The 27499-nt window shown below is 39.7% G+C and overlaps 3 protein-coding genes across 4 annotated transcripts; 2 read left to right on the top strand and 1 right to left on the bottom strand.

Annotated features, from left to right (window-relative positions):
• The first annotated feature begins 945 nt into the window (after nucleotides 1–945).
• Nucleotides 946–3407, top strand: gja9a (gap junction protein alpha 9a). Its single transcript, XM_049583376.1, has 2 exons — nucleotides 946–998; nucleotides 1488–3407. The coding sequence occupies exons 1-2, from the start codon at nucleotides 946–948 to the stop codon at nucleotides 3001–3003; spliced, it is 1569 nt and encodes a 522-aa protein (XP_049439333.1). The 3' UTR covers nucleotides 3004–3407.
• Nucleotides 3408–4638: 1231 nt separating this feature from the next.
• Nucleotides 4639–7457, bottom strand: LOC125892986 (c-Myc-binding protein-like). Of its 2 annotated transcripts, XM_049583375.1 has the most exons (6): nucleotides 7268–7457; nucleotides 6807–6879; nucleotides 5635–5683; nucleotides 5301–5430; nucleotides 5158–5210; nucleotides 4639–5124 (listed from the first exon to the last, which is right to left on the bottom strand). In XM_049583375.1, exons 1-5 carry the CDS (start codon nucleotides 7280–7282, stop codon nucleotides 5163–5165), a joined length of 315 nt encoding a protein of 104 aa, XP_049439332.1. In that variant the 5' UTR covers nucleotides 7283–7457; the 3' UTR covers nucleotides 4639–5124; nucleotides 5158–5162. The 2 variants fall into 2 exon arrangements, with proteins under 2 accessions (XP_049439332.1, XP_049439331.1); XM_049583374.1 differs by having other exon boundaries at nucleotides 4639–5210; nucleotides 7268–7454.
• A 549-nt stretch (nucleotides 7458–8006) lies between these two features.
• Nucleotides 8007–26737, top strand: rragca (Ras-related GTP binding Ca). The gene is made up of 7 exons (XM_049583373.1): nucleotides 8007–8407; nucleotides 12195–12398; nucleotides 14037–14236; nucleotides 18622–18736; nucleotides 20993–21135; nucleotides 21497–21645; nucleotides 24693–26737. Exons 1-7 carry the CDS (start codon nucleotides 8225–8227, stop codon nucleotides 24845–24847), a joined length of 1149 nt encoding a protein of 382 aa, XP_049439330.1. The 5' UTR covers nucleotides 8007–8224; the 3' UTR covers nucleotides 24848–26737.
• The last annotated feature ends 762 nt before the right edge of the window (nucleotides 26738–27499 follow it).

The following is a 27499-nucleotide window of genomic DNA, read 5'->3' as shown; positions in this document are numbered from 1 at the left end:
TGGTGGGTTGAATCTTGTCGAAACACACAAATTAGCCCAAATATTCCCACTCTAGACAGCTTGTCTTGCTCCATAAAGCTAAATAACAAATAAACATGTCACATCAATGGGGTGAAGCTCCTGACTGACCTCAGATAACAAGCATATTTATCACACAGAGGCGTTTAAAGGTGTTTAGAATCGGACGGTGTGTTAAGTTGGCGACCAGCAGTTGGCAAGCTCGCTAATCCATTGTGATAGATTTCTTGTAAATGGGATAAAATAATGTGTCAAGTGCATGAGAACTTCATTACATCCAGAGAGAGGCAGCAGGGTATGAAATCGGACATGATGACTCATTGATTACTTCGCTATAGTAGAAAACTATTGATCGTACAAGGCCTATGTGGATAACTGAGTGGTATTGATAATGTGGGGATTCCAGCCACAGTGGCTGTTTCCTTCTTTTTCTTCAAATTCACTCCAACAAATGAGTGCCAACAAATCCTGAGCATGTTGTCTGGACTTGCAAAGCACTTCTTTGGAAACAGCTTGGTTATTTACTCCCACAGATATTGTACACACCCACATGAACCATAAAAATATGTTCAGTCAGTTATTATCACAGCTGCTGATGCATGCAGCATTTCTATCTAAGGTCAAACAGTCTGACAAAAGGACATAAATTAATCCTAACCTGCAAATATTGCAAACAATATCTGTGTTACAACCGGTTGCAAGCCCCTCACTGTGAGGCCATGATTTAAATGCATCAATGAAGCTGTTGGTATTGACTTTCTCTGGTCAGAGTAGTTGGCAACCTTCCCTCAACAGCTCAGTTGTTCCCACTTTGTTTCTGGCAACACTGCAGCAGAGGCGGGTCACTGAGGTTTAGGTGATGCACAGGGACTCATGTGGAGGGTGCTAACGATTTTTAAAACTTTTTGGTGACCGTGTCAGGGCTGCATGACCCGAGGAGATTTAAGTCACCACCGGCAGTCTGTCCACGCCGCTGCAAGGTAAATGGAAACGGCAAGTGAACTGATCTCTGCCCTGGTCTATATAATGACACCGCTGAGGGGAGTTGTTTTATTAACACAAAACTGGACAGCTGACCAGCCGAGGGAACATATCACTGGATGTACAAGTCTTTCCTGTCTACTTTTAAAACCTTTTTTTGAAAATATGTGACACTTTGCATTTTCATGTCACTTGCTCTCTACTAGTTAATGTTTCATTTTTTCCATTTAAGAGGTAGTGTAATTTTTTGACACTTGTTACTGGGAAATCTACAGAATTTCCTCTTTTTATACTGTTATTTTAATCTGTAAAGGCTGCTTAATTTGCCAATATGCTTTTGCTGTCTGTCTTGAAGTCAAACTAATTTCTTCAAATGTGTGCTGTCACTCTATTTGTTGTAGTATTATGTTTCTACACACACATTTTTAACTGTTTCAGCAGATTTTCCTCCCTAATTATTTCTCTCTCCATCACTGACTTTCCACCAGTCATAATGGCAGAGTGAAGATGGGGGACTGGAACTTCCTTGGGGGGATTTTGGAGGAGGTGCATATCCATTCCACTATGGTAGGCAAGATCTGGCTCACCATCCTGTTCATCTTCCGTATGCTGGTCCTCGGGGTGGCAGCCGAGGACGTGTGGAACGACGAGCAGGCTGACTTCATATGCAACACCGAGCAGCCCGGGTGCAGAAATGTGTGCTACGACCACGCTTTCCCAATCTCCCTCATCCGCTACTGGGTGCTGCAGGTCATCTTTGTGTCTTCTCCCTCACTGGTTTACATGGGCCACGCTCTCTACAGGCTGCGGGCGCTGGAGAAGGCACGGCAGAAGAAGAAGGCTCTGCTGCGGAGGGAGCTGGAGTTGGTGGACGTGGAGTTGGCAGAAGCCAGGAAGAGGATTGAGCGGGAGATGAAGCAGCTCGATCAGGGGAAGCTCAACAAAGCTCCTCTGAGGGGCTCTCTGCTGCGTACCTATGTGGCTCACGTTGTCACTCGCTCTGTTGTTGAGGTGGCCTTCATGACAGGCCAGTACTTGCTTTATGGCTTTCACCTCTACCCACTCTACAAGTGTGAGCGGGATCCTTGTCCCAATGCTGTGGACTGCTACGTCTCCAGACCGACGGAGAAAAGCGTCTTCATGGTATTCATGCAGTGCATCGCTGGAATTTCTCTCTTCCTGAACATCTTGGAGATCATGCATCTGAGTTACAAGAAGATTAAGAAGGGCATCTTGGACTTCTACCCTCACTTGAGAGACGAGAAAGATGAACTTGATGATTACTATGTCAACAAGTGTAAAAAAGAATCTGTTGTGCAAATTAGCACCAGCGTACCCCGAAAGGCAACGATCGCTTCTGCACCCAGTGACTACAACCTCTTACTGGACAGGGTGCAGGGCACAATCATGTACCCAAACCTCATCAAACCTTCAACTTTTCTACCGCTTCAGAGCGAGCTGCCCACTCAGCACGATTTGGATGACTCCAGATGTTCAGTTCAAAGCCCCCCACATTGTAACTGCACCTTGACTACAAACGAGCCCTGCTCTCCGTGCTGCGACTCCCTGATTAACCCAAAGCAGGAGGCTGAGGACTTTTTGCATCTTCCCCCGCACAGTAAAGAGAATGGGGGCAATGAAAGAATGAGCCCAGACTCTCCGAAATGCCCACAGAAGGCAGTGGACACTTCCTCCTTCCCCACGCTGCCAGTGAGTGCATCAAGGAGGCCTTGGAGAGCCCAGGGCTCTTTGAAATGCTCCACGGTGTTGGAGGGCAAAAGCTCTGACACAGATTCATACGGGGGTGCGAAAGCCAGCAGTGGACCTCCCATCACTCGAACACAGTCGAAATCAGACGGCAAACATCAAAGCCGGCCGTCCACCCCGGAGTCACTGGATGACTCCAGCTCAGAATCCAGGCACGCCAGACCCCCTTCATCCAACTGCAGAGCATCAGTGGCAAGTAATGCGAGCAGCAGACGAGCAGCAGACCTGCAAATTTAAACCTCAGATACAAAGTGTGTTCTTACAGCAATTCATGTTACAGGTGTACTGATCTTACTGTCATATCTACATTTAAAGGTATACTTTGCAAGTTTTTCCAAAAAATACAATGTATAGACTCTCAAACATCACTAATGACCCACTAGAGTGTGTGGCAGTGTATTTATCTGCAGAGACTCTGGCCCCTGTCTGTATTTTCTTATTTTGCTGTGTTTGGGACATTTCCTGGGCACAGCCTGCAGCTGAGGTTGGGAAAAAGTAGCAACCAGGTGCCAGACCATAAACAGCATGCATCCAAGAGTAAGCTACGAAAATCACGGACACAGAAATATAGTGAGGTGAAACACCGAGCGGACAAAGCTGGGGTTGGCTTTCACTTTCGCTGGTGATACTTTTTTTTTTTTTTTTTTTTTACAAACAGTAGCTGACAATTTCTGTATAGTATAACTCATGGATTCAACAGCACTTTAAGCTGCCTCCGCACTGAGAGTTTGCTAATATTGTGTTTTTGGTTTCAACTTTTGACACCTTAATCTCAATAAAATGGCATGATTTAAAAACTTATTGCAGTTTGATGAATGAAATTAACATTTTTAATTGTTTTTGGAGACATATTATAATGTAAGGAACAAGAGAGGACATTGTACTGTGTATTTTATATTCTTTTTCCACCTACTTTTGGAATCAACTTGTTTTCTATTGTGACTAACTGCATGTACTGCTACCCAATTAGCATGACCTTTTTTATGTTAACCATATATCTAAGCTCATAGCTGCATCATGATCTTGGTGGTCTATATACAAGATTAGGTAGGCCTGCATTGGGCCAAATATAGATGAGACGTCTCAAGTGGTATTTTTCTTTGTAGTGTGTCATTTAAAAATTCCAGTATTATTTAAACAGAAAAGAAATGTCAATATGTTCTGGCTACTGCACTTGCTTTAACATAACTTGCTTCGGGACCTGTTCCATTTTCTGCATGTGCATTTACATCTGATTATCATGACACTTCAAGAAGTCATATAGTTGGTACAATTTTAAAGGTGTTGTATGATTGAGTCTCATTCCCAGGTCATCAAATACCGACGCTTTGGGTCAGCTGTCAGATTAAATCACCAACCCAAAGCGTTGGTATCTGACAACCTGGGAGTGAGACTCAACAATCAACTATCTTTCTCATGACAAACATGTACACTTATGACGGGCCTTTTGCAAATCGTCTCTCCCATAGTAATGTGAGCATTTGCACAAAATAACATCCAGATATTTTTGTAAAGATTTTTTGTCTCAAGTTTGCCGTTTAATTTTATCTCTGTATTTTTAGGGCATTACTGGGGGCATTTAGTCGACACTCATCTGTTTCCTGAGCATATCAATAAGACGCTAACACTGCAGCACTATCCTCACCAACACGAATTCTGTTGGATTACTGTCATAGAAAACCAGATGTGCTCTGGTCCCCAAAGCCTTTATTTGTCTCTGTATTGTTGTTAAATCTGGTTTGCTTCCTGAGAAGTTTTTAGCCTCACTGTAGAATGTTAAGTAAAGATGTAGCAGTGTTGACACACACATCTGTATCTGACCACAGTATCAACATCCTGATATTCCAATAAAAAGCCTGATTGAAACATTGCTCATTTGAAATTGGTTTAATCAACAATACAACGATGATCACAAAACTGTGCTTTTACTGGTGACTTACATTTTTGCTTTTTCTCCCCCCACAGCTGTTTACCGAAACCAGACCTTAAGAAACAAAGTGTAAGTGTGTCTTTGTTACACACTGTCATGGATCAGGACAGAGTGTGTGTGTTCATAACTATGCCAGAAAAATAAAATTGACAGTAGTATAATCAGGCATTGGTTATTTTCTTTCATAGACCCCTCAAAAAAATAACACGTCCCACGTCTAAAGAACTGACTCATGCGGTCGTATACAAGGGCACTTTCTCAGTAAAGTTATACTAAAGACTGAACAAACAAGAAACAAACTTATTTACATACATGTACAGAATAAGTTAGATTATAAGAAACACAGAAAGTAAGATTTACAAAAGCAGGTACCTAAAAAATCTCGGCCTTCACTTAACAGTGTTGTTGTGTCTTGAAAGTGACAAAAACAAAAACTACATTATTTCAGCCAAAGCACTGCTGTGGTCTAGTCAGCTGTGGCGCCATCTTCAGATGCAGGTTCATATTGCTGCAGCTGGAGAGATGGAGGTGAAAGAGCATCTACGTTACACTGTACGTTCTTTTAAATGACATGCACAACTTTTAAGAACAAGCAAAAGCTTACCTTTGTTTTGAGGTCTTTGTTTTCCTCTACCAGACGTGTACACCTCTGCCTTAAGTCATTCACCTCCTGCTGCAGAGCCTCAGCGTCTGCTAAAGTCTGAGCGGCAGCACAGAGATGCTGCTGCACAAATCTGGGAAGGAGTTGGTTAAAGACTCTACAGCAAGCTGTGGCTTCCTTTATTACCCTCTTAACATTTCTCTTTATTAGTATTCTTTTATTTAGAGTGGCGAGTGTAGGCATGAATTTCAGTACAAGGCTCAACACACTACCTGCTAAACCAAAAGACACTATCTGAAACCACTCAGTGGTTCAGGTTGTGTGCATTGAAGGATACTCCAGGGCATTGGTGGGCCTTTCAGGTTGTTCATACAAAGCCACTAGAACTGAAATCAAAGAGGAAAAAAGACTTTAATAAAGCTGCATGAGAACTGAGGCAACAACTGATAGAGCTGGGTATCAAATATCAGTGCTTTTTTTAGTACCAGCTATATCTGACACTGAAAGTGAATGTTTGCAGCAAATCCTTGGCTGGACAGATTTTGTGCTCTTCATCTGTTGTTTTGCTCAGATATTCCCTGACCTTTATTCTCTGATAATTCACTGTGTGCTCACCTTTTTTTTTTTTTATCTTTTTATTTGGACATAATGGTTTGTAATGGGGGCCAACTTATTTGCAAAACTCTCTTCTCCTCCATAATAAACAGACCAGTGATTTTAACATCACTGTTTTTCTGACACTGTTGGGTCATCGTAGACTGACTACTATCTGCCATGGCCAACGTGAAAATGAATGTCCATAGACGGTCCTATCTAGAGCCGGTGATTGGTTTGTCTATTCAGGATTACTGTAGAAACATAACAGTGAGACACAACGAACAAATAGATGAAGACGGCTCCCTAGCTAGATACATACAGCTCATTGTAAGCTAGCAAAAACAAGACAATTCTTTTTTTTTCTCAGGTGATTATACACTACGGAAAATATACTTATTAAATTATATTCCATTGCTGCCAATATATCTCTTTAAATCCTATACGCTGGACCTTTAAAAAGACATTTGGTCATTTTAGGTTGTGTTTATTTGGGCAAAATTCTTGCACTGCTGCTTTGTATTAGGCTAAAATTAAAATGGATGCATTTGTGAAGTTTGGCTTAATTTTTTATGAAGAAAATGGGTTTTGTAGAACAATATTTTGTATTCCTTCATATGAGATATCAAAATGTTTTGTTGTGAGCACTGGATTTCTGCTACTGTGTTGGCACAAAATGTCAAATACATAGCCCTTATTACTAAGAAAGTTAATTTTGTACTAAAGTGTGACATTAGATGATTAGTTGGTATTATTTACAAATCACAGCAATTCAATAGTTTGCTTTTCAGAGGATTTGTTTCTAAATAGATAGCAAGTTTCAGTGTTAACCTTGTCTTCAGCTCTCCTGGGTTGCTTTATAACAAAGTGTCCAAGCACAAAGACAGAAATAACTATAATTAAAGAGTGCCATACCACTAGTAAGACTGTCCACAACACCAGTTTTCTCCAAATATCTGCGAAACTGCTCCCTTTTGGAGTCTGGAGCCTGTAGGAGGAGAAAAATAAAACAATTTCACTACCAACCACACCCTCAACTGTCAGGTTTAGTAACTTCTAGCAAGTTTAAGTCAGAAAACACGATTAAAAATGATATTAAAATACACAAAACTGTCATATTACTACCTGCAGCAGAAAATGGTGGTCAAAAAAGAGTTTGTAATGAGCCTGTTGACATTACCTTAACTTAAGTTTATCCACAAACATTTATAAACTTCAATGATAATGGAAACCAAAAGCTGTCACAGGTGTTCTGTCTATGCACTGATGAAACACCTAGCTAGCTAATATTAGCATAGCTAGCTTACAGTTGGTAGACAAGAAAACAGTTTCTACTGGGCATGGGTGTAACATGAAGCGACAGCAAACATACTTACTCTGTAATGTGCCATAATGATGTGGGCTGTGAAGCTGACTTTCTTCTGAAAGATACAATATTTACGAGTACCGGTTTCCACCGCAAACCTTGTTTAGAAACGCCGACAAACCGCCCGAAAAGTTAAGTTTCGTTTGGTTCATCACCATCGTCCATGCAACGGGTCTGCTGCCTTCAGGTGTGCCTCGTAAAGAACATGCACCGAACACAAGCAGAGCAAAAGTCATGACACATGATTAAAAATCATAAAGTCGTGGCTATGGCTCGGATAGAGACGCAAAGCTAACTAATTAGCCATCTAGCTCATATTTGCCTCATAACAAAGTACATCCTATGTTCTTGAGTTGAAATGAGTGCTTGCAAGTTATAGACGCTTTTAGATCCGACAATTTAAGAAGACCATGAACGCGTACACTTTATGAAATGGATGTCTGCCGCCATCTGCTGGTGATATCGCAGAACACCAGCGCTGCCTACTTTCTATTTGATAATAAATAATTTAATAATAAACGTCGTCAAATGTTACTTATTTTACAGAAAATAAAAATATATAAATGATATGTTGTTGTTACAAACTCAAACGGCTTAAGACAGCTGCGCAAAGAGTGTGTATTTACCACTTATTCGGGTGATAGGTCACAAAACAGGTCTGAGTACTAGTCAGGTGACAGCGACAAACCTCAGTAGAGTGACAGGCGGTTCGACCAATCACTTTTCGTGTTTTAATTCCGACAGCCAATCAGAATCAAGGGGTGGGAACAAAGGGTGAGTTTTTTTCAGGGGAGAGGAAATCCTAAGGAAATGTGTGGGATCACGCTCGGTGTTTCCAAGTAGCCAGGGCATTATTGATAAACGATTTCACTGTGTAACGTTAGTTTGTCTTGGTGTGATACAAACACGGGTGCAGCGACCGACAAGTAAGGGGGGGAAGAGGGGAAGCGACCGTCGTTAGGTCAAAATGTCGATTCAGTACGAGGTGGAACAGCTGGCTGACAGCTACGGGGTTGCGGACTCGTTCCCCAAAGATTTCGGCTATGGTGAAGAGGAGGCCGACATTGAGGACAGCCCGGCGCCGTCCGACACCAAACCGAGAATCCTGCTAATGGGTTTGAGGAGAAGTGGCAAATCATCCATACAGAAGGTAGGCAGAGATGGTGAACTATTAGCCTCTCGAGGCGAGCGGCGCCTTCCCCCTGCTGCACGCAACTAAATGGGACGTTAGCCAAAATAGCTAGCGAGTTGGTGATGATAGCTATGAACCAGCAGATAACATGTCTAGCTACACGAGAGTGTGAGAGCTGAAATTAAAACCCCTCTTTCCTGCAGCTAACAAGCAGTTAGCCTTCAGTGTTAGCTAACGCTAGTGTAGCTGTAGCAGTAAATTATTAACCAGGTGGACAGCAGACGCGCGGTGCATCTGTATTGATACATGGACACAAAGCATGTGACTGTTTGGTTAACAACTTATCCAACATGCCAAATATATCTTAGTCCCACCCAGCTGTGAGGCATTGGGCAGGTCTGATGTGTAGATCTCACATGACTGCAACCCGACCACACCTTCCATTCTGCAAGTCATAACACTTTGTGTTAAATCACTGCATCCGTCATAGCACCTGCAGCCAGGACAACATGCTCATTAACTTTAAACATGGCTGGATTAATGAGTCAGGAGGCCCCTGCTGACCCCCCACCATCAACTGCCCCGTGTGCAATATGTGCCCTGTGGCCTGCATTAAATCCAGAGCTATCAGGGCTCCCAAGGTCTCTCATTGAAAAAGTTATAGCTGTGGCAGTAAACCACCAAGATCCTGACACAACTCGTCTTGTGATCAATGTGCTTAGTGCATGAAGGCCTAAACAACAGCCACACTCATTACATATATGGCTTCTGCTGTGGGAAAAGCACCTCTGTTTTTCCCTATAGTTTAATGGAACGGTGTGTACGATTTTGGGGGCTATATTGGCAAAAATTTAATATCATATAATCAGTATGTTTAGTTTAGTATTACCTAACAATAAGAATCAATGTGTTTTTGTTACCTTTACCTCCTGAGACCCTGCGTCCTTGCATGAGCACATCACATTTTAGGTTTACTTGACCTTATACCTTATTCTACTTAACTTAGACCTGTTGTCCTCGTTCATGGACACTTTTTTTTCTGCCATCTAGTGGCAGTAAGAGCACAATACACTAATGTGTGAAAAAACAAGATGGTAGCCATCTCCAAGCAAAGTCAATCTGCAGCCGATGCCAACACAAAAGTGGACAAGGTCCGAAACCTGATCACATTTTATGGTTGAAACTTATTTTTTTATGATTAATAATGGTTGTAGTTTGATTTGGCAACAAATTTGACCAATTTTAGCAACTGTAACAAGCCAAGACACTGCTTATCAATCAGTAAGTACTCTTTTGAAGACTTTGGGACTTTCGTTTTTTGTACTTATCGGGTTCTACTGATCCCAAATAGTTAGGAGAAATTAAGAATGCATACCAAACAAAAGTTCGGGTCTCAGGAGGTTAAAATAAGTCAATTGTATCTACATACGGAGTGGGTCCTCGTCTGCGGAGTCAGTGTTTTGCGCCATGTTTCCACAGTAGGCCAGTAAAGACAAACAAAATACTGGCTTTGGATGGGGCCAGCCGCATATTCACATCAACCACTGTAGTAAATGGCCCCTCCGCTGTGCCAGATACCATTGGAAAAACACAGATTTTTAAAGTAAAACTTGCTTTATTCAGTATTTTTATCAGTTTAAATCACTGGGTACGTTTTTTTTTGGAGAGGAGGAGACCTCTGTGGATAATTCGGCTCCCAGTAAATACCTCCTTAACAATGAAAACTGAAGGAATCCTAACCAGGAGCTCACTCTTGGCACATGGAAGAAGTTTCAGCTAGTTGCAATGAGCAGTCCTCACCCCTAGGTGCCACTAAATCCACACATTGCTCCTTTAATGTATCATTTGCCAAACTTAGTGGCAATGGCCTGTTTTTAGTTGAGATGGTCTACCTCTGCTATAAAAACTGCAGCAAAAACCTGACCTCTGTACTGCAGTAACATTTATTTTGTGTTCATTTGTGTAAATTTGATTGATTAGCAACATGCACCACGTGAACACAATATTAACTACAGTAATAAAGCTCTTAGAATTAGAATATGACACAGGGCCCCTCTACAAGTCATGGCCACAAAGTTATAAGTCCTAATTTGTATTGTACTTTAGTAGTGTGACGTCCCTAACAAATGTGCAAGTAATCAAATTATCAAAACCAACTGACATGCAGTAAACCTGGAGCCCAGCTGGTCTGCCTCTCTGATACAAATGCCTTTTCTATTTTGTGATCCAGCCAACATTTACAGCAAGGTTGGCTGTCTCAGTTATATTTTTCAAGTCAACCGCTCTCAGACGGGCACTGCGGTTAAATAATAGATGAGATGCAGTTTTGCCGTCTATGATATTTTATTATTTATGTTAAAATCCAAGTGGGACGTAGAGTCAGGCTGGATATAGCGTGACTCACCAGGAGCTTATCCTACACACAGAAGAAACAAAAGTAAATGGCAGTTTTCTGAACTGAAGCACACACTCGTACTGTTTTGCAGGAATCCACACACCGTCAAGTCTCAGACTAATGTTCTCCTGTAAGCCTCCGGTCTGGGCTGAAAAACATGTGATTTGGCTTTTTGCTGGTTCATTGGCCTGTGACCTCAGTGGCCCACAAACTGTTTTAAAATGGCAGTGCTGGGGAGAACACTCCCAGGTCCACCGCTGTCACCCCCTGCAACTTATTTTCCTCCTGTAACTGTATTCAGTGGACCAAGACCTTGATCAACCCTTAATCACACTTTACTTTACAGCTGCTGTCTGCTGTTTGAAAGCACGCAGCTATAAAATGCTGAATGTTGAGTGATGTGAGTTACATCAGAGTGAGTCTGCAATGTCTTGGCCTTTTCTCTCTTGCTCTGCATGTGACGCCAGAGTTATGCCTTTGTGCTTGAATTATAGCGTAAAGGAAGAAAGTCATTTACAGTAAATCACCAGCTGTGTAGTAAAGAAACCCCTAAAAACACGTTCAAAGATTGTAGTCAGTATATAAAGTTATTATATATTTGCTGTATTATTAAATGCTCAATATTTGTCATAATTTTACAGGCAAATAATGTGTTAAAAAGTGTTTAACAAAATGTTTTAAGTCTCAGCTATTTAACACAAGTTTAACAGTCATTTAACAAACATTAAAACCAAGCAAAAGCATAAGTTGAAATGAGACTAATCACTGAAGGTGCATCGCAGTATGTCGGAAAATTAACTTTCAGGGAATTTGAACTTATAAACTTCATTTTTAAAAATCTGTATGATCCACCTTAGAAAACACGGTAGTGAGAATGATTTACAGTCCATTAAAATGAGTCTCTTGGTTGTACATAGATGCCAAATACATTTTTAAACAAATCTTGGAGTGGCAAAAAATAAAAACAAAATATTAAATTGACTGATATGTAAATTCCATAATGAGTACCTTCGATAAAGTCTGTCTGTAAAACTTTATATAATATCTCCAAGTTGATTATTTGTCTATGTTGTTATTTTCAAGCGTCACCTGGGCTCAGTGTGGTTATATTTATGAGATTTTACCGTCACCAGCAGTTTTAGGGAACTGTAGTTTCCGTAAGTCTGAAAATAAACTCATAACCTGCTCTTCCACTGTTGCCATGTTCATTTGGCTAAAGGTTTATCTGGAAATTACATAGCAGTGTTGAAACTGTTACCTGCCTGTGATAAAATACCAGCTTTTAGGACAATTTTTATTTTGTATCCAGTATAAACTATTATTTAAGGACTTCAAGTTACCCACACAAAATCCCCAACACATGTCATCTGCATTTATTCCACATAAACATTACAACAACTCTGATTTCAGGTGGTGTTCCACAAAATGTCTCCCAATGAGACCTTGTTTCTGGAGAGCACCAACAAGATCTACAAGGACGACATCTCCAGCAGCTCCTTTGTCAACTTCCAGATTTGGGACTTCCCAGGTCAGGTGGACTTCTTCGACCCCACCTTCGACTATGAGATGATCTTCAGAGGAACCGGGGCGTTGATATTTGTCATTGATGCTCAGGTGAAGAACAGAAAGTGTTTATCTTGTCACTGACGGGGTTTTTAATTGTAATAATACAACATCTGACTATATTCAGACTCACTTCAACACACATTCTGTGTCATCAAGGTAAAGCTGCACACATAAAGCTCACTGTTAGGTCCAGTAAAAGACCTTGAGAGTGAACTCAGTGATGGACAGCCAGAATAGCCAGAAAAAAGACAATTACATGCCGTGGCTTTGATGCCAGTGCTCTAAGTGCTTTCAAGAACTAATCTCAACTAGGATGTTAGCCACAGCTGATCTGATTGCAGGGTTTATTTGTACTCAGAGAGTTGCATCAGATTCAATTAGTCTCAGCAGTTTGGTCACACGGCGATATCGGAGGAGACTTGTTTTTCTCCTGCTGTTTTGGAAGATAGCGCAGCAGTATATTTCCTCATACCTGGTTTAAAGCTGATGAGAGCGTACACCTCCCTGTCCTGGAGCAACACATGATTGTGTTTGTGTTGTCTCTGTAACACTTTGAAAAGGCAGTGTGTGTGTGTTGACTTTCCTGTTCATCAACTAACAGGAATTAGCTGTGGCGTAGATGTAATTGTAGGTTATGTGTTAAGTATAATCCTTCGCTGGACTCAAGTATTTAAAAGGGCTCTTTACCAGGTTCATAAAGGCAGAAGAAAGTCACATGCAATTTTGAGGTATCTAAAGGTCAAAAGAGGCTTAAAGCAGGGGTAGGCAGAAATCTGGAAAAGGCAGAAAAACAACAGATTTTGAAAACACCTGCAGCTCTCTCTCTCTCTTTCTGACAACCATGGGCACATGCACGCACTCCATTCAGCTACCCAGTGATGTATGATGTACCCATTGATGTATTTAATCATATGTTTTATTGTACGCTGTATGGACAGCTGACACACTGTGATTCGAGGCTCTAGCTAACATTAGCTACATAAACATAAACTTGAAGCTGCAACCCTGAGTCTTTGGCTCTTGTTAGCAGAAAGCTAATCCATAGCAACAATTTCTGTTCATCTCAGAGACACTTCTCCAAGATTAACACGTTTTATTTTGTTTATTGTCAACTCTGTCTCCCTTTTTGGGTTGCTTTGCAGCGCAGGCAGTTGTTGCGAATGCTGGAAAAACAACTTTCCCTGCAGGATTGTCCACCACTGAATCAGGCTTTCACCATCTGACGGGATGTGCACACACATCTTTGTAGTACAGCCAAAAGGAATGCTTCTCTCTGAAATGACCTGTGATTGGCCAAAGTCTCTCATCACAGCCTACATTTTCTAAAGCCTGAAAACAGAGCCAAGAGGTGTAGAAGTCTAGTGTTCACTTGAATTTAAATATGCTCAAATGTTATGGGATTTTTGCCCAGTGACACCAAAGAAAAAAAATCTGCGTACTCCAGCTTTAATTGTTTTGCTCTCAAATGCTTTAACTCAGCTGACAGTATGACAGAAAAAAGGTGATTAATTATATGGTGATTGTGTGCATTAATACATTCATAAAAGAAAATTGTGACATAAAAAAGGACTGTTACGTAAAGTTTTGATTTTTGTAATGCATTTATGCCCAGTATTATGATTTCACTTTCTAAACAGATGTACGTATTGCACATGTGTATTAATATGTTTCCTTCCTTCCTCATAGGACGATTACGTGGAGGCCTTGGGCAGGCTTCACCTCACTGTGTCGCGGGCCTACAGGGTCAATCCAGAGATCAACTTCGAGGTGTTCATCCACAAAGTGGACGGCCTCTCAGACGATCACAAGATCGAGACCCAGAGAGACATCCATCAGAGAGCCAATGATGATCTGGCAGACGCTAGCTTAGAAAAGCTGCATCTCAGGTACACTTAATTTAACATGCTATCATTTTACTTCTACATCTGAACAAGACTGAAGAAGAAATAATTTCATCCTTGTTGCCTGTGCAGTCATAGAAGATGTTGGTAAATAGAGTTACTATTGAGTTTGTGACTAAAACATACACACCTTTTATTGATGCATGTTTAATCTTAGTTTGCTGTCCTATCTCATCACTGCATGGCTGTTAGAATCATGCAAATAGACCCTTCTCTTTCTTTCTCCTTAACATCTGAGTCCCTTAATATAACATGTAAAGCTTTTTATCACAAAGTGAGACAAATGTCTACATGAATGGGTAAGATGCAAAATCAAGGCACCCTAGAGCGGCAAAACTAGAACTCTGTTTAACAATGACTCAATCCATTATGAAAATACACTAAAGCATGGGGTGTCTGTCTGCAGGTCCTTAAAGAGTCTAAAAAGGTCCTAAATTCAAATTAACAAATTATTAAGCCTTTAAAGTCATTAAGTAGCCTTAAATTTGAATTTTCTTAATTGCCACAAACATTTTACGTAATTTAATTTGTCCATTTTTTATTTTTGTCAAAATGAGTCAAACTCTTCTGTGTCAAAGTCCACATTTCTGATGTTACAAATCTTTAAACCTAATGCTGTTTTTTTACTTTATAATATTAAGTGTGTACAGTAAGACTTTTCATGCTGAGCTGATTTAATACCCAAATATGATCAAAAAGAAAGGCACAGTTTAGAAATAAGCTCTGACAGGTACAGCAGCTAATCAGAAACCTCAAATGTCCTCCAAAAATAATTTCTAATTCAGTCCGTTTACTAAGCTAACTTAATTGAAGTTGCTATACTTGAATGTAACTAGAATCCAGATGTCTTCATGTGTCTTTCGCTTGATGGGATGAATTAATAGGCTCACTCTATATTAATTTGTAGGCCTGGTTTGGTGTAATTTCAATCGTGGGAGCCTACCTTGATGCAAATAAAAAGTAAGTTCGTTAAAATTAAATCCATCAATTCAGTTCAACTCCCTGAGTTAAAACAACTTTGTGCTTCCACAAGACGCGTAGGTGTTAACAGCTAGTCACACCTCCCACTGAATCAAATTTGTGTCAAGTCTGAAAGTGAGAATAAGGCTGCATTCATAAACACTGTAAGGTGTGCTGTTTTTTTTTTTTTTTTTTTTTTTTTCTCAGCTGAGTCTGTACATGTAGTACAACGTCATCACCATTAGTGGCATATGACTTGTAATTTAATCTCTCAGGAAGAGTGTTATCAAGATATGAAACTTCCTGGAGCAGCAGAGTTATGGTAAATGACAAAATATGATAGTGTGTGTGCATCAGTGGTAACACAAGAGACGGCATAAACTCGAGAGCACATACTGTAACTGACATGTGTTTGAAGTTATTTGTGTGACACAGTCGTTCAGGGCAGAAGCTTATTGGTTGATAAGTCTTGTACTTTCAGTTGTGTTGGTGTAGCCTGTGTCCTGCATACTCTCAGTGTTACTGTGAGATTCCTCTCTGACCTCCTAATGAGGAAACAATGACCTGTGGTTCAGATACCAAAGCTGTTAAGATTCACATTCTTAAGGTCTGACACATTTAAGAAATAGAAACAAGGCTGAAGCACACGTGTGTCGTTTTGGTCCATATTCTGCAGTGTCACCACACAGTCGTTTACGCCATCACCAGTGTAGGAGATTTGTTGGTCTGTTATTTTCTGAAAATATTGCTGCGTCATGCAACCTGAGGAAATAGCCCTTCAAAAGGCTCGAGTAGAGCTAAAATGATTACTTGATTAAAGGCTTAGTCCAGGGTTCAGCAACCACTGATATTAGAAGAGCTGTTTTGACTAAAAAAATAACTTTGTGGAACCACCAAACATTTTAAGCCTCATAATAAACGAGGTAACAAAACCTATTAAGTCTAAATTAGCCTATCAACATTACAAACAGGTCTAAATGAGCGTTCATTAATATGTTTTACCACAGGTTGGCTCCTCTGCAGTAGGATATTTATGATTATTTGGTTCTTTAACGTTGCAGTGTCGGTGGTAAAAGCAAACAAATCTAACCACCCACATTTGAATTCTCTATTTTCCTATCAAACTCTTCCTGTTTTGGATTTGGAATTAATAGTTGGTCTACCTAGACTAAACACAGCTATTTAGGTTCTGCAAAATTTAGAGGAAAAGGTGCCAGGCTGTAGACATGTGACGCACGTTGCAGCTGATGAAATGTTATAACAATTTCAACAGAGAATTACAAGTGCTATCCCCCTTTTTTTGTAAACGGAACAGGAACAATAAAAATGGTCTCTGCATGGGGGAAAAAACAGACATAAGTTTGTACATAGTTGTGTACATAGTCCGGTTGTAAATAAACCCCCAAATTAAGTGTGGTTAAAGAGAAAGAAGGTAAGGTTATAGATAGAAGAATAAAAATCAACTAAAAATAAAAAATAGTAAATAATACATTTGTAGCAAATTAATTGATTTAAGAAAATTTTATGTGTATATATAAATAAATAAAATAAAAGACAGGGTTGTTATGGAATTAAAGAGAATTTAAGTTTCCGAGTGAAGTTATCAGAGGAGCCTGTCACTTATTTTCTCAAATTTAACAAAGGCCATAACATCCTGAAGCCACAGTGATATAGACGGGGGTTTAGGAGATTTCTACAGTAGTAAAATACGACGTCTTGCCAAAAGTGAAGTAAAGGTTAATATTCCTGACTTTGAGGAGTTAATTTGGAGTTGTTCGGCTGATACCCCAAATATAGCAATAAAAGGATCCATTTTTATCTGGACTCCTAAAACCTTTGTTACAACCATAAAAAAGTCAGTCCAGATTTATTTGGCTACACATTTTTACAGTTGGACAATGTCATAATCACTTAAGACCTACAATAATGATGAATTAAAATTAAAATGTTAACAAATAACCATTATTCATATCCATTTATTTTTTTGTCAAAGCCACAGGGAGCCACTGGAGAGGGGCTTACGAGCTACATGTGGCTCGGGGGCCGTAGATTGCCTACCCCTGGTTTATTCAACAGACGGAAAGCTAATTCATGACAGTATTGTTAATTGATTAAAGACATTGTTTAAGTCATTTTTCGATTAAGATACTATGCTCTTCAAAGGTGTACTATGCGGGAATTAAAGTTAAGCCAACCATAGCTTTGTCAGCTTGGTATTTTCACCTCACTTTATTTGTGTTGCTTGGTGCTGTGTCAGAGATTTTTGTAACTTTCTTTTGGATGCGTGCTGCTTATAAAGTCCAGACTTCACCTGCGTGCTGTACCCAGGAGCATCCTGAACACGGCAAAATAACAAAAAGATCTGAAAATACAGGCAGAGGGCAGAGTCTCTGCAGAAAAATACACCACCACACATCTCTAGTGGGTCAAAGAATTTTGCATAGTATACCTTTTAAATGTGAAGATTTGTTTGCTTTTCACAAGTTGACTTCATAAATTGAACTTTGGCATATTTGTGATAGCCGTTCATCACATGATTTTTGTAAGGCATCAACAGTTTTATTCGTTATAGAGCTGGAAGAATGACCGATTAGTGAATTAAGCAAATAGGGTTGGTAACATTTTTGGTAATCAATATAATGTTTCCTATCAATCCAAAATGCCCAAAATTCTCTGGTTTCAGCCCCTCAGATGTTGTATTTTTTCTTTTTTTTTTTTAGTTTGTCAGTGTATATTTATTATTTTTGGTTTTGCAGCCCTAATCAAAAAATAAAACTACTCATTAATAGCCTTTGCCCTGACTCACTGTGCAGAAACTTGTGGTGTACAACATTAAACAGGCTGTCCTGGCCGATCCCGGTCAGCTCTGCCGCAGCTTTACTGTTGACATTTGGTCTATGTTGGCACACACTGCTCTGTGTTTTATGTGGGGTGAGATTGTTGTTTATTCCGGTGAGACAGCCAGAGCAGCTCCGGATATATAGTGGAGCTGAGGTTTTTTTTTGCTCTGCCTTGTGGCTCTCTGGTGCTTTCCTCACTGTAATGTATTGCAGAGTTGAGCTTCTGCCAAGTGTATTCAGACATTTGGCTCAGGCCACTAGCTTCAGGGTCTGACCTTTTTATTTATATATCGAAGCAACCAAAGTCCACAAGTCATGTGTATCCAGTTTTGAAATATGGTGATAGGTTTTTGCTAATAATGTGTTTTTATTTCTGTGTTTCTGTGTCTGAAACTGGCTTTGATTTAACAGCTCCTTTCTATCATCCAGTGTCTGTTTGTCATGTGAGCTTGTGACTCTTTCTATTTTTACCTGCTTTCATATGTATTTTAAGGAAGTGAGAAGTGTATCCTGCGAGTAACTGCTTTATTCACTTCCTCCTTTTTTTTTTTTTTTTTTTCTCTCATTCAGCTTTTACTTGACGAGTATTTACGACCACTCCATCTTCGAGGCCTTCAGTAAAGTGGTGCAGAAGCTCATCCCTCAGCTCCCCACTCTGGAGAACCTCCTAAACATCTTCATTTCTGTGAGTCAACAGCAGACGGCACTTTGTGAATGAAGCCATCTTGTGAGTTTGTCATTGGCCAGCGTGATTTGTGTGTGACCGCATGCGTCATGTGAGTCACTGCCAGCACATATAGCACTTTATGATTGGTACTTCCTCCACTGCCCTTACAGTCTGTGATTGTGATGCTGGTCTATGGATATTGCTCACATTCACAACGACATATACGACAATATATAAAACCCAACAAGCTGTGCTGCTTCACATGATATTTGCAAATTGCACTTAATATTTTGGTATCCAGGGACTTTAAGTAGTTTAAGAAAAGTCCTCCGTGACAGAGAAAAATATCTCCTTGAGAAGCTTTAAGTGCAAAGCTCAGACTCTGTCTTTGGATGTTACATTTCATGACTAAGTCCTGAAAAACACTTCAAAGAGCAGTCAGTTGAACTTAGTGCCTCTGCCTTTGGGATGACTTGCAAGATTCAGCTTTGAAAGGTTTGATTTTTGGCTGTGTGGATGTCGTCTGTTGGCACACATCCTAGCTTCACTGGGTGATTAAAGCTGCATTTAAAACATTAAGGAACACGTAGTATTTTGAAGCTTTGTGAACTCAGCTGAACTGAACCGAAGTGAACCCAAGTTCTTCTTATGACCTCATTTTCCATGTGGATAAAAAGGGATCACAGTACTGTGTATGTAATTTAAATCACTGTCATTGTATTTACATCATTAGTACACATGATAAAATGTGCCAGAAGGTGAAGCCCAGTTATAATGTTCAGTGCAGTTTTGACTTGTCAGTGGTCTCCTTAGGAATGTTCACAAAACTTCTGGCAGATTTTAATATGTGTATTGATAAGTTGTGGCATGTAGAAGTTAAGTACCAGACAAATTAGGGGTGAGAATCACCAGAGGCCCAATAATACGATATTATTATGATACTCAAAAGAATCCCCTAACCCAGTGGTTTTCAAACTTTTTATACCCAAGGCATACCTGTGTTTAAATCTGTGCACAACAGCCTCTATAATAAGTGTTATCACTCTAATCACAACGTTAATGTTTGTTTTTATCTACTGATATCAAATAACAATTCAAATCAACCATTACACAGGAAATATTAACAAAATGATTTAAGAATTAATTTTAAACTTTTTTAAAATTACATCAAAGCACCAATAACACATCCATTTAAATGGGAAATAATGTAAGATAACGTGATGTGTCACACACTTATAATTCCCTCGTGCGAACGGTGACAAATAGCATCCCCATGAAGGTCTATTAAATTAAATCAAATTACATTTTTAAAGGTAGAGTTTGCCTCTTTTTATTAGGAAATGGGTGCACACAACATACTGATTCAGTCAATTAAAAATTCATTCATAACTGTGGTTATCACAAAATCCCACAGCACACCTGGATTTGCATCGCGGCACACCATTTAAAAACCACAGCCCTAACCCATGTGTAAATCACTTACTCACTACATGTGGCGTTAAATTCATAAAGATAACTTTGTTTTTCTCGCACCAAAAGTTAAATTGGTATTTGCAATATTAATAATTTATGTAATAAAAATAAATACTTGGTGTCATGTCATGCAAAATAACATGACACTATATTGTATTGATTTTTTTCCCCTGACCCCGATGACAAATAAAGATACTTCATCATATTGATGCAAATCATATAAAATCCAATATTGCCTACAAGCCATCTCACTGATTTGTGTTATTAGTTGACAATGGCCTAAATACTGTACTTCGATAATAAAGGGATAACCAAACATTATAAATGGCATAAAAAAAATCTAGGGCTAGGACAAACAATTAGTAGACTAGTTCATTAGCAACAATCTTCATATTGATTCATCATTTGAGTTATTTTGAAGCAGAAATTCAGCAGATCCAAATTTTGAAATGTAAGTCTTTGCTGGTTTTGGACTGTTGGCTGAACGAATGAAGCAATTTTATCATGTCAATTTTAACTTAAGAAAACTGTGATGTTAGTATTGTCTGACGTATTTCAGACCAAGCGATTTATCGAGAGAATGATTGTCAGGGTAATGACAAATAATGTTTAGTTGTTGCAGTAATAAAATCTGACAGTTGCCAAATTGGTATTGTTTCATTGAATATATCATCATATTGCCCACCACCACTGTATTGATAACAAATGTCCGACGTACCTTATCGATGTCCTAACATCCTTTCTCTTTCCTTTGTCTCTTCCTCTGTGTCATCCTCGTTGCCTTCTATTTGTCACTGACAGAATTCAGGTATAGAGAAGGCCTTTCTGTTCGACGTGGTCAGTAAGATCTACATCGCCACAGACAGCTCTCCTGTAGACATGCAGTCCTATGAACTGTGCTGTGATATGATCGACGTGGTCATTGACGTCTCCTGCATCTATGGGTGAGAGTGCTTTATTTGTACATGAGTAATGGAGGTCAGAGTTGTTGTTTTTTAGCTCTTCCTGTCATTCAGATGCTAGTTGTGTTTTGTAGACTTTAACTTTATAATAAGTGCATTAAAACAGAAGGAAGAGTATCTGTGGGGTAGATTTTGGATTAACTTTCTGTATAAATTAACATGTTGAATACCAGAAAAACCTACATTTCTTAATGATTTAGGATCTAGAGTTTACCCCTGTGTTGTCTCATTGAAGCATAACTTAATTTATGCATGTGTTTGCTTAATTAATCCACAAGCTGCAGTTTATTTCACATTTTCCCCTGAACACTGTGGTGTGGTGTGTTGTATTGTGCCACACCAGTCTGAGGGAGGACGGCAGCGGCAGTGCCTACGACAAGGAGTCCATGGCCATCATCAAGCTCAACAACACCACTGTGCTGTACCTGAAAGAGGTCACCAAGTTCCTGGCCCTTGTCTGCATCCTGCGAGAAGAAAGCTTTGAGCGCAAAGGTAAACTGTCAGAGAAATCCATGATCCCCTGGAGCTCATTTGGCTTAATTTGGCTAATGGTGACGTGGCCTGGAGTCAAGTGTTTTCAGATTTTCTTCCAAATTATTCTAGCACTGCAGCCGATGTGTATCCACATGTAGACACAGAGTATCAAGTCAGAACAAGGACGACTTTACATTGTCATGTGTTGAAATAAATAAATACATTAAAGGGAAAATCCAGCAATGTAATATTTCACTTACATGAGATAGATTTTTAGAAACAATAATAAAAGCTTATCCATATCGGACTTTTGGCTTTAAGTAGAGAACTTCCGATTCCATTTTTTCCTGTCTGATACTGATTCTGACACTAAGTATTGATCCAATGCCATTGTGTTAAATATAAATAACTCACAATATTCTACTCATTATTTCGGTTGCTGTCCAAACAGCACAGATCTACTGACGCTCAGATGGGGTGAATGTCATGTTATTCCATTGCTCATGTCCTCTGGAATCAGCACCGTTACGCACACAGCAACACAATCTCTGATTTGTCAACAGACTTGACCCAATGCATCAGTGGATACATCTTGCGCTCAGCAGGCTTCAGCTAACGGCCAACGACAATAAATGGATAAACAATCACAAAAGACATTATTGTTAGAATTATTCGTTTTTAATTGACTCAAAATAAACAAGCTGGATTTCAAAGCTTCTGAAAGGGATATGATCGCATCTGAGCCCTCGTAGGAAAGCTATAATGGTGAGGAAGCAGAGGCAATTTAAACAAGGTATTTTTACTGGTAATTCAATAAAGATATACAGAGCATTAATAAACAAACGCAGAACCAGTAAGGAGAAAAAGACAACCCCACCCACCCATCAAGCCAGGAACAAACAGAGAAAGCCAGACCAGTCAAAGGAAATCTAACAGACAAGAAAAAAAACAAAACTTGTGTGACATAACCTAGGGGAGTACAGCGTGTGTCACTACAATTTTTCAACTTCCATATTTGCCACGAAACTTAAAAATGGTTGCCAGTTGGCGAAGAAGAGTGCAGTTGATCCTTTAATAAAATGACAGATTTTCTAAGCGGAGGCAGTTTAAAGTAAGTTCCAGAAATATTCTAAAAATAAAAAACAAAATAAAACATTGACACCCTCATTAAAGTTTATCAATAAAATATGTGTTATCAGATCGGTGCAGACTCACAGTCACTGATACATGATCTAGCATTGTAGGGAGTATGGGAGGCATTTCAGTTATTGGAATCGGAACAACTCTTTAGATTATTATTATTTTTAAATTACTTTATTACTTGTCAGTCTTCACACCCCATACTTGGTCCCCATGGGGACTTGAACCAGCAACCCAGCCAAGTCCCTATGGACTGAGCTACTGCCACCCCTAGTAAGGGTCAGGTTCCAAAACACTTTTTATAATGCAACTTAATGACATATCTTGTTAGACCCTCCCTCCCTGTCAAAGTCCCAACTCACCCAGACTCCATGCAGCCAGTTTGTAACACAGTGTTTCTTTAAAAGGCTCAAGCCCAAACCAAGCTAACCCTGATGACTGTCTTGGTTATTTTCTCAGACTTTAGGAAGCTCCTTCAGTAGCCACAGAGGAAGTGGCATAACTGTACAATCTTAGTTTTCCTTGTAAAGAGTACCCTGATCTTCATCTGTTAAAATGGTGGAGTGCCCCATAAACTCTGCAATAAATGCTGCATTTTGACATTGGAAATCTTAAGTCATTTTTATATTTGTAGTTTGGTGTGTTTTTTTAATTACTTTAATACATATGTACACATAATATTATTAGATCAGAAAGTGTTGCTGTTATAATGCAATACAATACAAGCTCATAAATCAAAGCTCAGCTTCTCAGAAATGACCATCTAGTTAGGTTAACACCTGCCAGTCTCCACAGGGATTAAACATCATTAACTTTTGAAAATGTTGTGGTTGGATTTGGCAGTGGATTTCATTATTTAACAGTTGTTCATGTTATTCTGTCTGTACCAGGTAGAAGTTGCTTTTTTTTGTAGTATCACATTTTCAGATTAACATTATAACCTAATTTATGCAGAAAAAAATTCAATCTATGGATTTTTGATGGATGAAAATAAATGCACAAATTAATTAAATTAATTTTGATTCGTTTTATCACTACTTCTCCTCAGACTTTTCATTTTCTTGCAATACAAGAGCCTTACATAACAAGACTTACTGACACTTAACCAAATAATTACATGGGCACTTTTTCCTTCAGTTTTCACCGATTACAGTTTGTTTTTAATTTTGGGACATAATTAAGCCTATGGCTCTTTTTATCTACAGATTGGACCAACTTTACTTTATTTGCATCCCATACAAATAATGTAAAACACAACAACATCCTGACTTTTTTTCAGGGTGGTTGCAGGTCCCCAAAATGTCTTAAATTAAGATTGAATGGGTCTTAAATTGGGTCTTAAATGTGTTTTGATCACATCACCGATGTAATTTTTGGTGTTGATGATATAAGAAACATAATTTTAACAGGAGGGAAACACTTTTTGATGGGGTACCATACTTCGACGCAACACCTGTATGTGTGCAACGCTCCTTTTTTTGCCCCCTCAGAGCACTTAGATCACATGATGAGTCTGCATCGTTAAACTAGGACCTTGTGAGCTATGGGAAAAATGGGAAAATGCAAGTGAAAGCACAAATCGCTTATGACAGTGCCCAGAAATGTCCATGAAGTAAACTGCGCTCTATGTCGAAAGTGTTTTAAACGTGGCAAAACAGGAATCAGGGCGGTGGAATCTCACATGCAGAGCCGTAAGCACAGAAAGTATTACTGTTCATTTTGAACTGACATCTATGTATTTACCTGGAAAGAATATAGTTTCCTTTTTGGTGTGTATTTCCATCGCAAGTTTTGTCCAAATTTAATTCAAAGTGGTCTTAAAAACTCTTAACTTTAAATTGTTTACACCTGTAGACACCCTGTCTTTGTGCAGATATTGTCACAACAAAATCTAATCATCTGTTGTATCTTTTTCGCTTCTTCAGGATTAATAGACTACAACTTCCACTGTTTCCGGAAGGCCATCCATGAAGTTTTTGAGGTTGGCGTTTCCACCCAGCGTCCAGCGGGCCCCAAGGCGGTGGGCTCGCCCTGCAGCAAGGCCGTCGCACTGAACGGCACGCCGCGCAACACTGTCTAGACACTGATGCAAAATAAAAGACACAAGAGTGTAGAGGAAAGGAAAGATGGAGAACGGCCTGAGAGCCTGTAGAGGACAGACTACTAAACGCACCGGCGCGCCAATCACAATCCCTTGCTCCCAGCACCCAAAGTACTGTGAGACGGCTTGAGCCGCGAGCGTGTGAGACAGCACTGGAGCACAGCGGGGGTCAGGCCTCTCAAGCTGGGACGGAAGGGAAATTCAGGCATTCTTTTTAGGCGAATGCAAGGCACCGTGTTGGCTGTGAGGAGGTCCGAGAGAGTAAAACTGCACCTGGACAGGAAAAAGGTTCAGGATCTTTCTTTGGATTTTCCTAAAGCGGTCAAAGGCTGTGATAATTAGCTGCTGGTCCCTCTAAATGAACAATGTGAGGAGGGAACACAAACCCTCGTTGTAAACCCTCTCGCTTATGGACGAACTGTGATGTCAGTTTGCAGGAATTTCTCTAGTGATGAACCCACCCCGACCACTTCTGTGCTGATGAAAAAAACAAAACAAAAAAAAGATGGTGGATGTGAACTGCAAGTCCTAACCCACACATGTTCAGAGATGGCCTTATGTAGATGAAGCTTGTTGCGGTGCAAGCTTTCTCTCACCACCACTCACCTCACCCTACCTGAATGCTGCCCAAAACTCGCTTTTTGGTTTCACTTGTGAAGGGAAAACAAGGTTTTGTGTGCAGACTGAAAAGGGATTGTGCTGTCCATCTGACTTGGTCTTGTTTATGAGTATGTGTGTGTGTGTGTGTGTGTGTGTGTGCGCGTGCGTGCGCACACGTGTGTGTATATGCAGGTATATATGTGTGAGTGTGTGTAGGTGTATATGTTTGTATGAATGGTTGTGTGTGTGTGTGTGTGTCAATGAAAGATTTTGATTAGATCCCAGAGTGGGACCTTTACAGAAAGAGTTTATGTCCTCAATAACAGCAGCTTAGCATAATTAAACTCTTTTCAATCAGTGAAAGTAACTTTTCTGTGTGTGTTCCACTGAAAATCACACTTTTGATCGACTTTATGATAGGTTGTAAAATTAAGTATGTTGGGAATTTGTTAATGGTCTTTGCAAAAGCACTGCCAAAATAATTACATGACTCAGAAGCAGTAAAATAATGAAAATACGTCATGATTAAAACCTCATTTGTACCATTTTAAAAAAAGAAATGTATTAGGTTGAGATGCAGGACTGGTGGAGGGGTTCACACTCCACATTGGCTGACTAAGGCATTTTGGGATGATTATATGAACTGGTTGAAACTTGCATGTTTTTCCACCTAGAGTTTCAGTCCTGCCCAAAATTATTAACCCATGTTTTGTTTTTAGTTTGGCTCTGTTTAAGCAGGATTCACAAAAGCGAAATATACCCATTCCAAGCATGCTTACGTCGGTGTGTTGTCAACTCGTACTGTTCTCAACTATAACACTGCTCATTGCATTCAAAAGGTAAGAAAGTGAAAATGAAACTAACCAAGACAAACAGATAAACCAGGAGGGGAAAAAGACCAAATTTCATAATTTATCATTACAATGACACACAACATGTCCATGCCTGTTTTATATCAGGAATGAGATGTGGGAACTCTGGCTGCATCTAAAGACCAGGAGCCTGACTCACGAAGCATCTGATGATTCACAGGTTATCTCGATACATTTGCTGAGTAAAGTGCCTGTAAAACTTGTTTTGGATTTTACTCAGCAAAGTTTTACTTGGGTAACTTGGTGAACTCGCTTCTTGAACCAGGCTCGAGATCTTCTCGACCCATTCATTATAAGTCACCTGAAAATACACACTTGCACATCAGAACTGTGATGGATGATTGATTTCATGTATTGTGATGCTATACTATGTGAAATAAATGAAAATTTAAATTTTGTTATTGTCGGTTTTAATGAGTGAACCAGCTGCACATTAAAGGAAGTTTATTCTGAAATCAGAAGTACATATTTTCCCCTTACGTATGGTGCTATTTATCAATCAAAAAAGTTTTTCGTGAGTTATGAAGATATCGGCTATAGAAATGTCTGCCTTCTCTTGAATGGAACTAGTTGGCACTCAGCTTGAAAAGCAAAAAATACTTTTGAAAAACTTGACAGCAATGTCTCTTTCCAGAAATCATGACCCCATTACTCAAGATCAGCAGTTCCCAGCTGGTGGGTTGCGGTCCAAGAGTGATTTGCAAATGTGTCGCTGGTAGAAAAAAAAAACCTTTATTTTGAAGTACTGTGAATATCCAGCTCTGAGCTTTTATTTTGAAGTGCTGCAGAGTGAGTGATTGACAGACAGCTACTTGACAGAGACGGCGAACTAGCTGTGGATTATCTTGAGTAACCGGGTCATGATTTCTGGAAAGAGACATTGCTGTTGAGTTTTTCAAATGGATTTTTTGGTGCTTTGAACACCACAACCCGAGTACCATCTAGTTCCATTATATTGGAGAGAAGACAGACGTCTCTATGGCACTAGGCAACTCACACCAAAACAATCCAGACATCAGACATGAAAAAAATCCCTTGTATAGTTGTGAGTCAAGAGGCAAAATGATTTATCTACTGTAAGCCTACAAGCAAACACAAGATGGCGCTGCAGGACTACTCCACTGTACCCCCTCAGTGTCCTGTTATTAATTTTTGCCCC

This window comes from Epinephelus fuscoguttatus, linkage group LG8 (genome assembly GCF_011397635.1).
Source record: "Epinephelus fuscoguttatus linkage group LG8, E.fuscoguttatus.final_Chr_v1".
Taxonomy (NCBI): Eukaryota; Metazoa; Chordata; class Actinopteri; order Perciformes; family Serranidae; genus Epinephelus; species Epinephelus fuscoguttatus.
This window is presented reverse-complemented; position numbering and strand designations above follow the sequence as displayed.

Bases quoted from the DNA above. Each gene is read 5' to 3' on its own strand.
- LOC125892986 (XM_049583375.1), bottom strand. The intron at 5,684-6,806 runs GTATGGCACTCT...CTTTGATTTCAG, and splicing joins TGTGGACAGTCTTACTAGTG to TTCTAGTGGCTTTGTATGAA. The intron at 5,211-5,300 runs GTAAGCTTTTGC...CCATCTCTCCAG, and splicing joins ACAAAGACCTCAAAACAAAG to CTGCAGCAATATGAACCTGC.
- rragca (XM_049583373.1), top strand. From the start codon at position 8,225: ATGTCGATTCAGTACGAGGTGGAACAGCTGGCTGACAGCTACGGGGTT. The intron at 12,399-14,036 runs GTGAAGAACAGA...CCTTCCTCATAG, and splicing joins TATTTGTCATTGATGCTCAG to GACGATTACGTGGAGGCCTT. The intron at 21,646-24,692 runs GTAAACTGTCAG...TCGCTTCTTCAG, and splicing joins AGAAAGCTTTGAGCGCAAAG to GATTAATAGACTACAACTTC.
- gja9a (XM_049583376.1), top strand. From the start codon at position 946: ATGACCCGAGGAGATTTAAGTCACCACCGGCAGTCTGTCCACGCCGCT. The intron at 999-1,487 runs GTAAATGGAAAC...ACTTTCCACCAG, and splicing joins TCTGTCCACGCCGCTGCAAG to TCATAATGGCAGAGTGAAGA.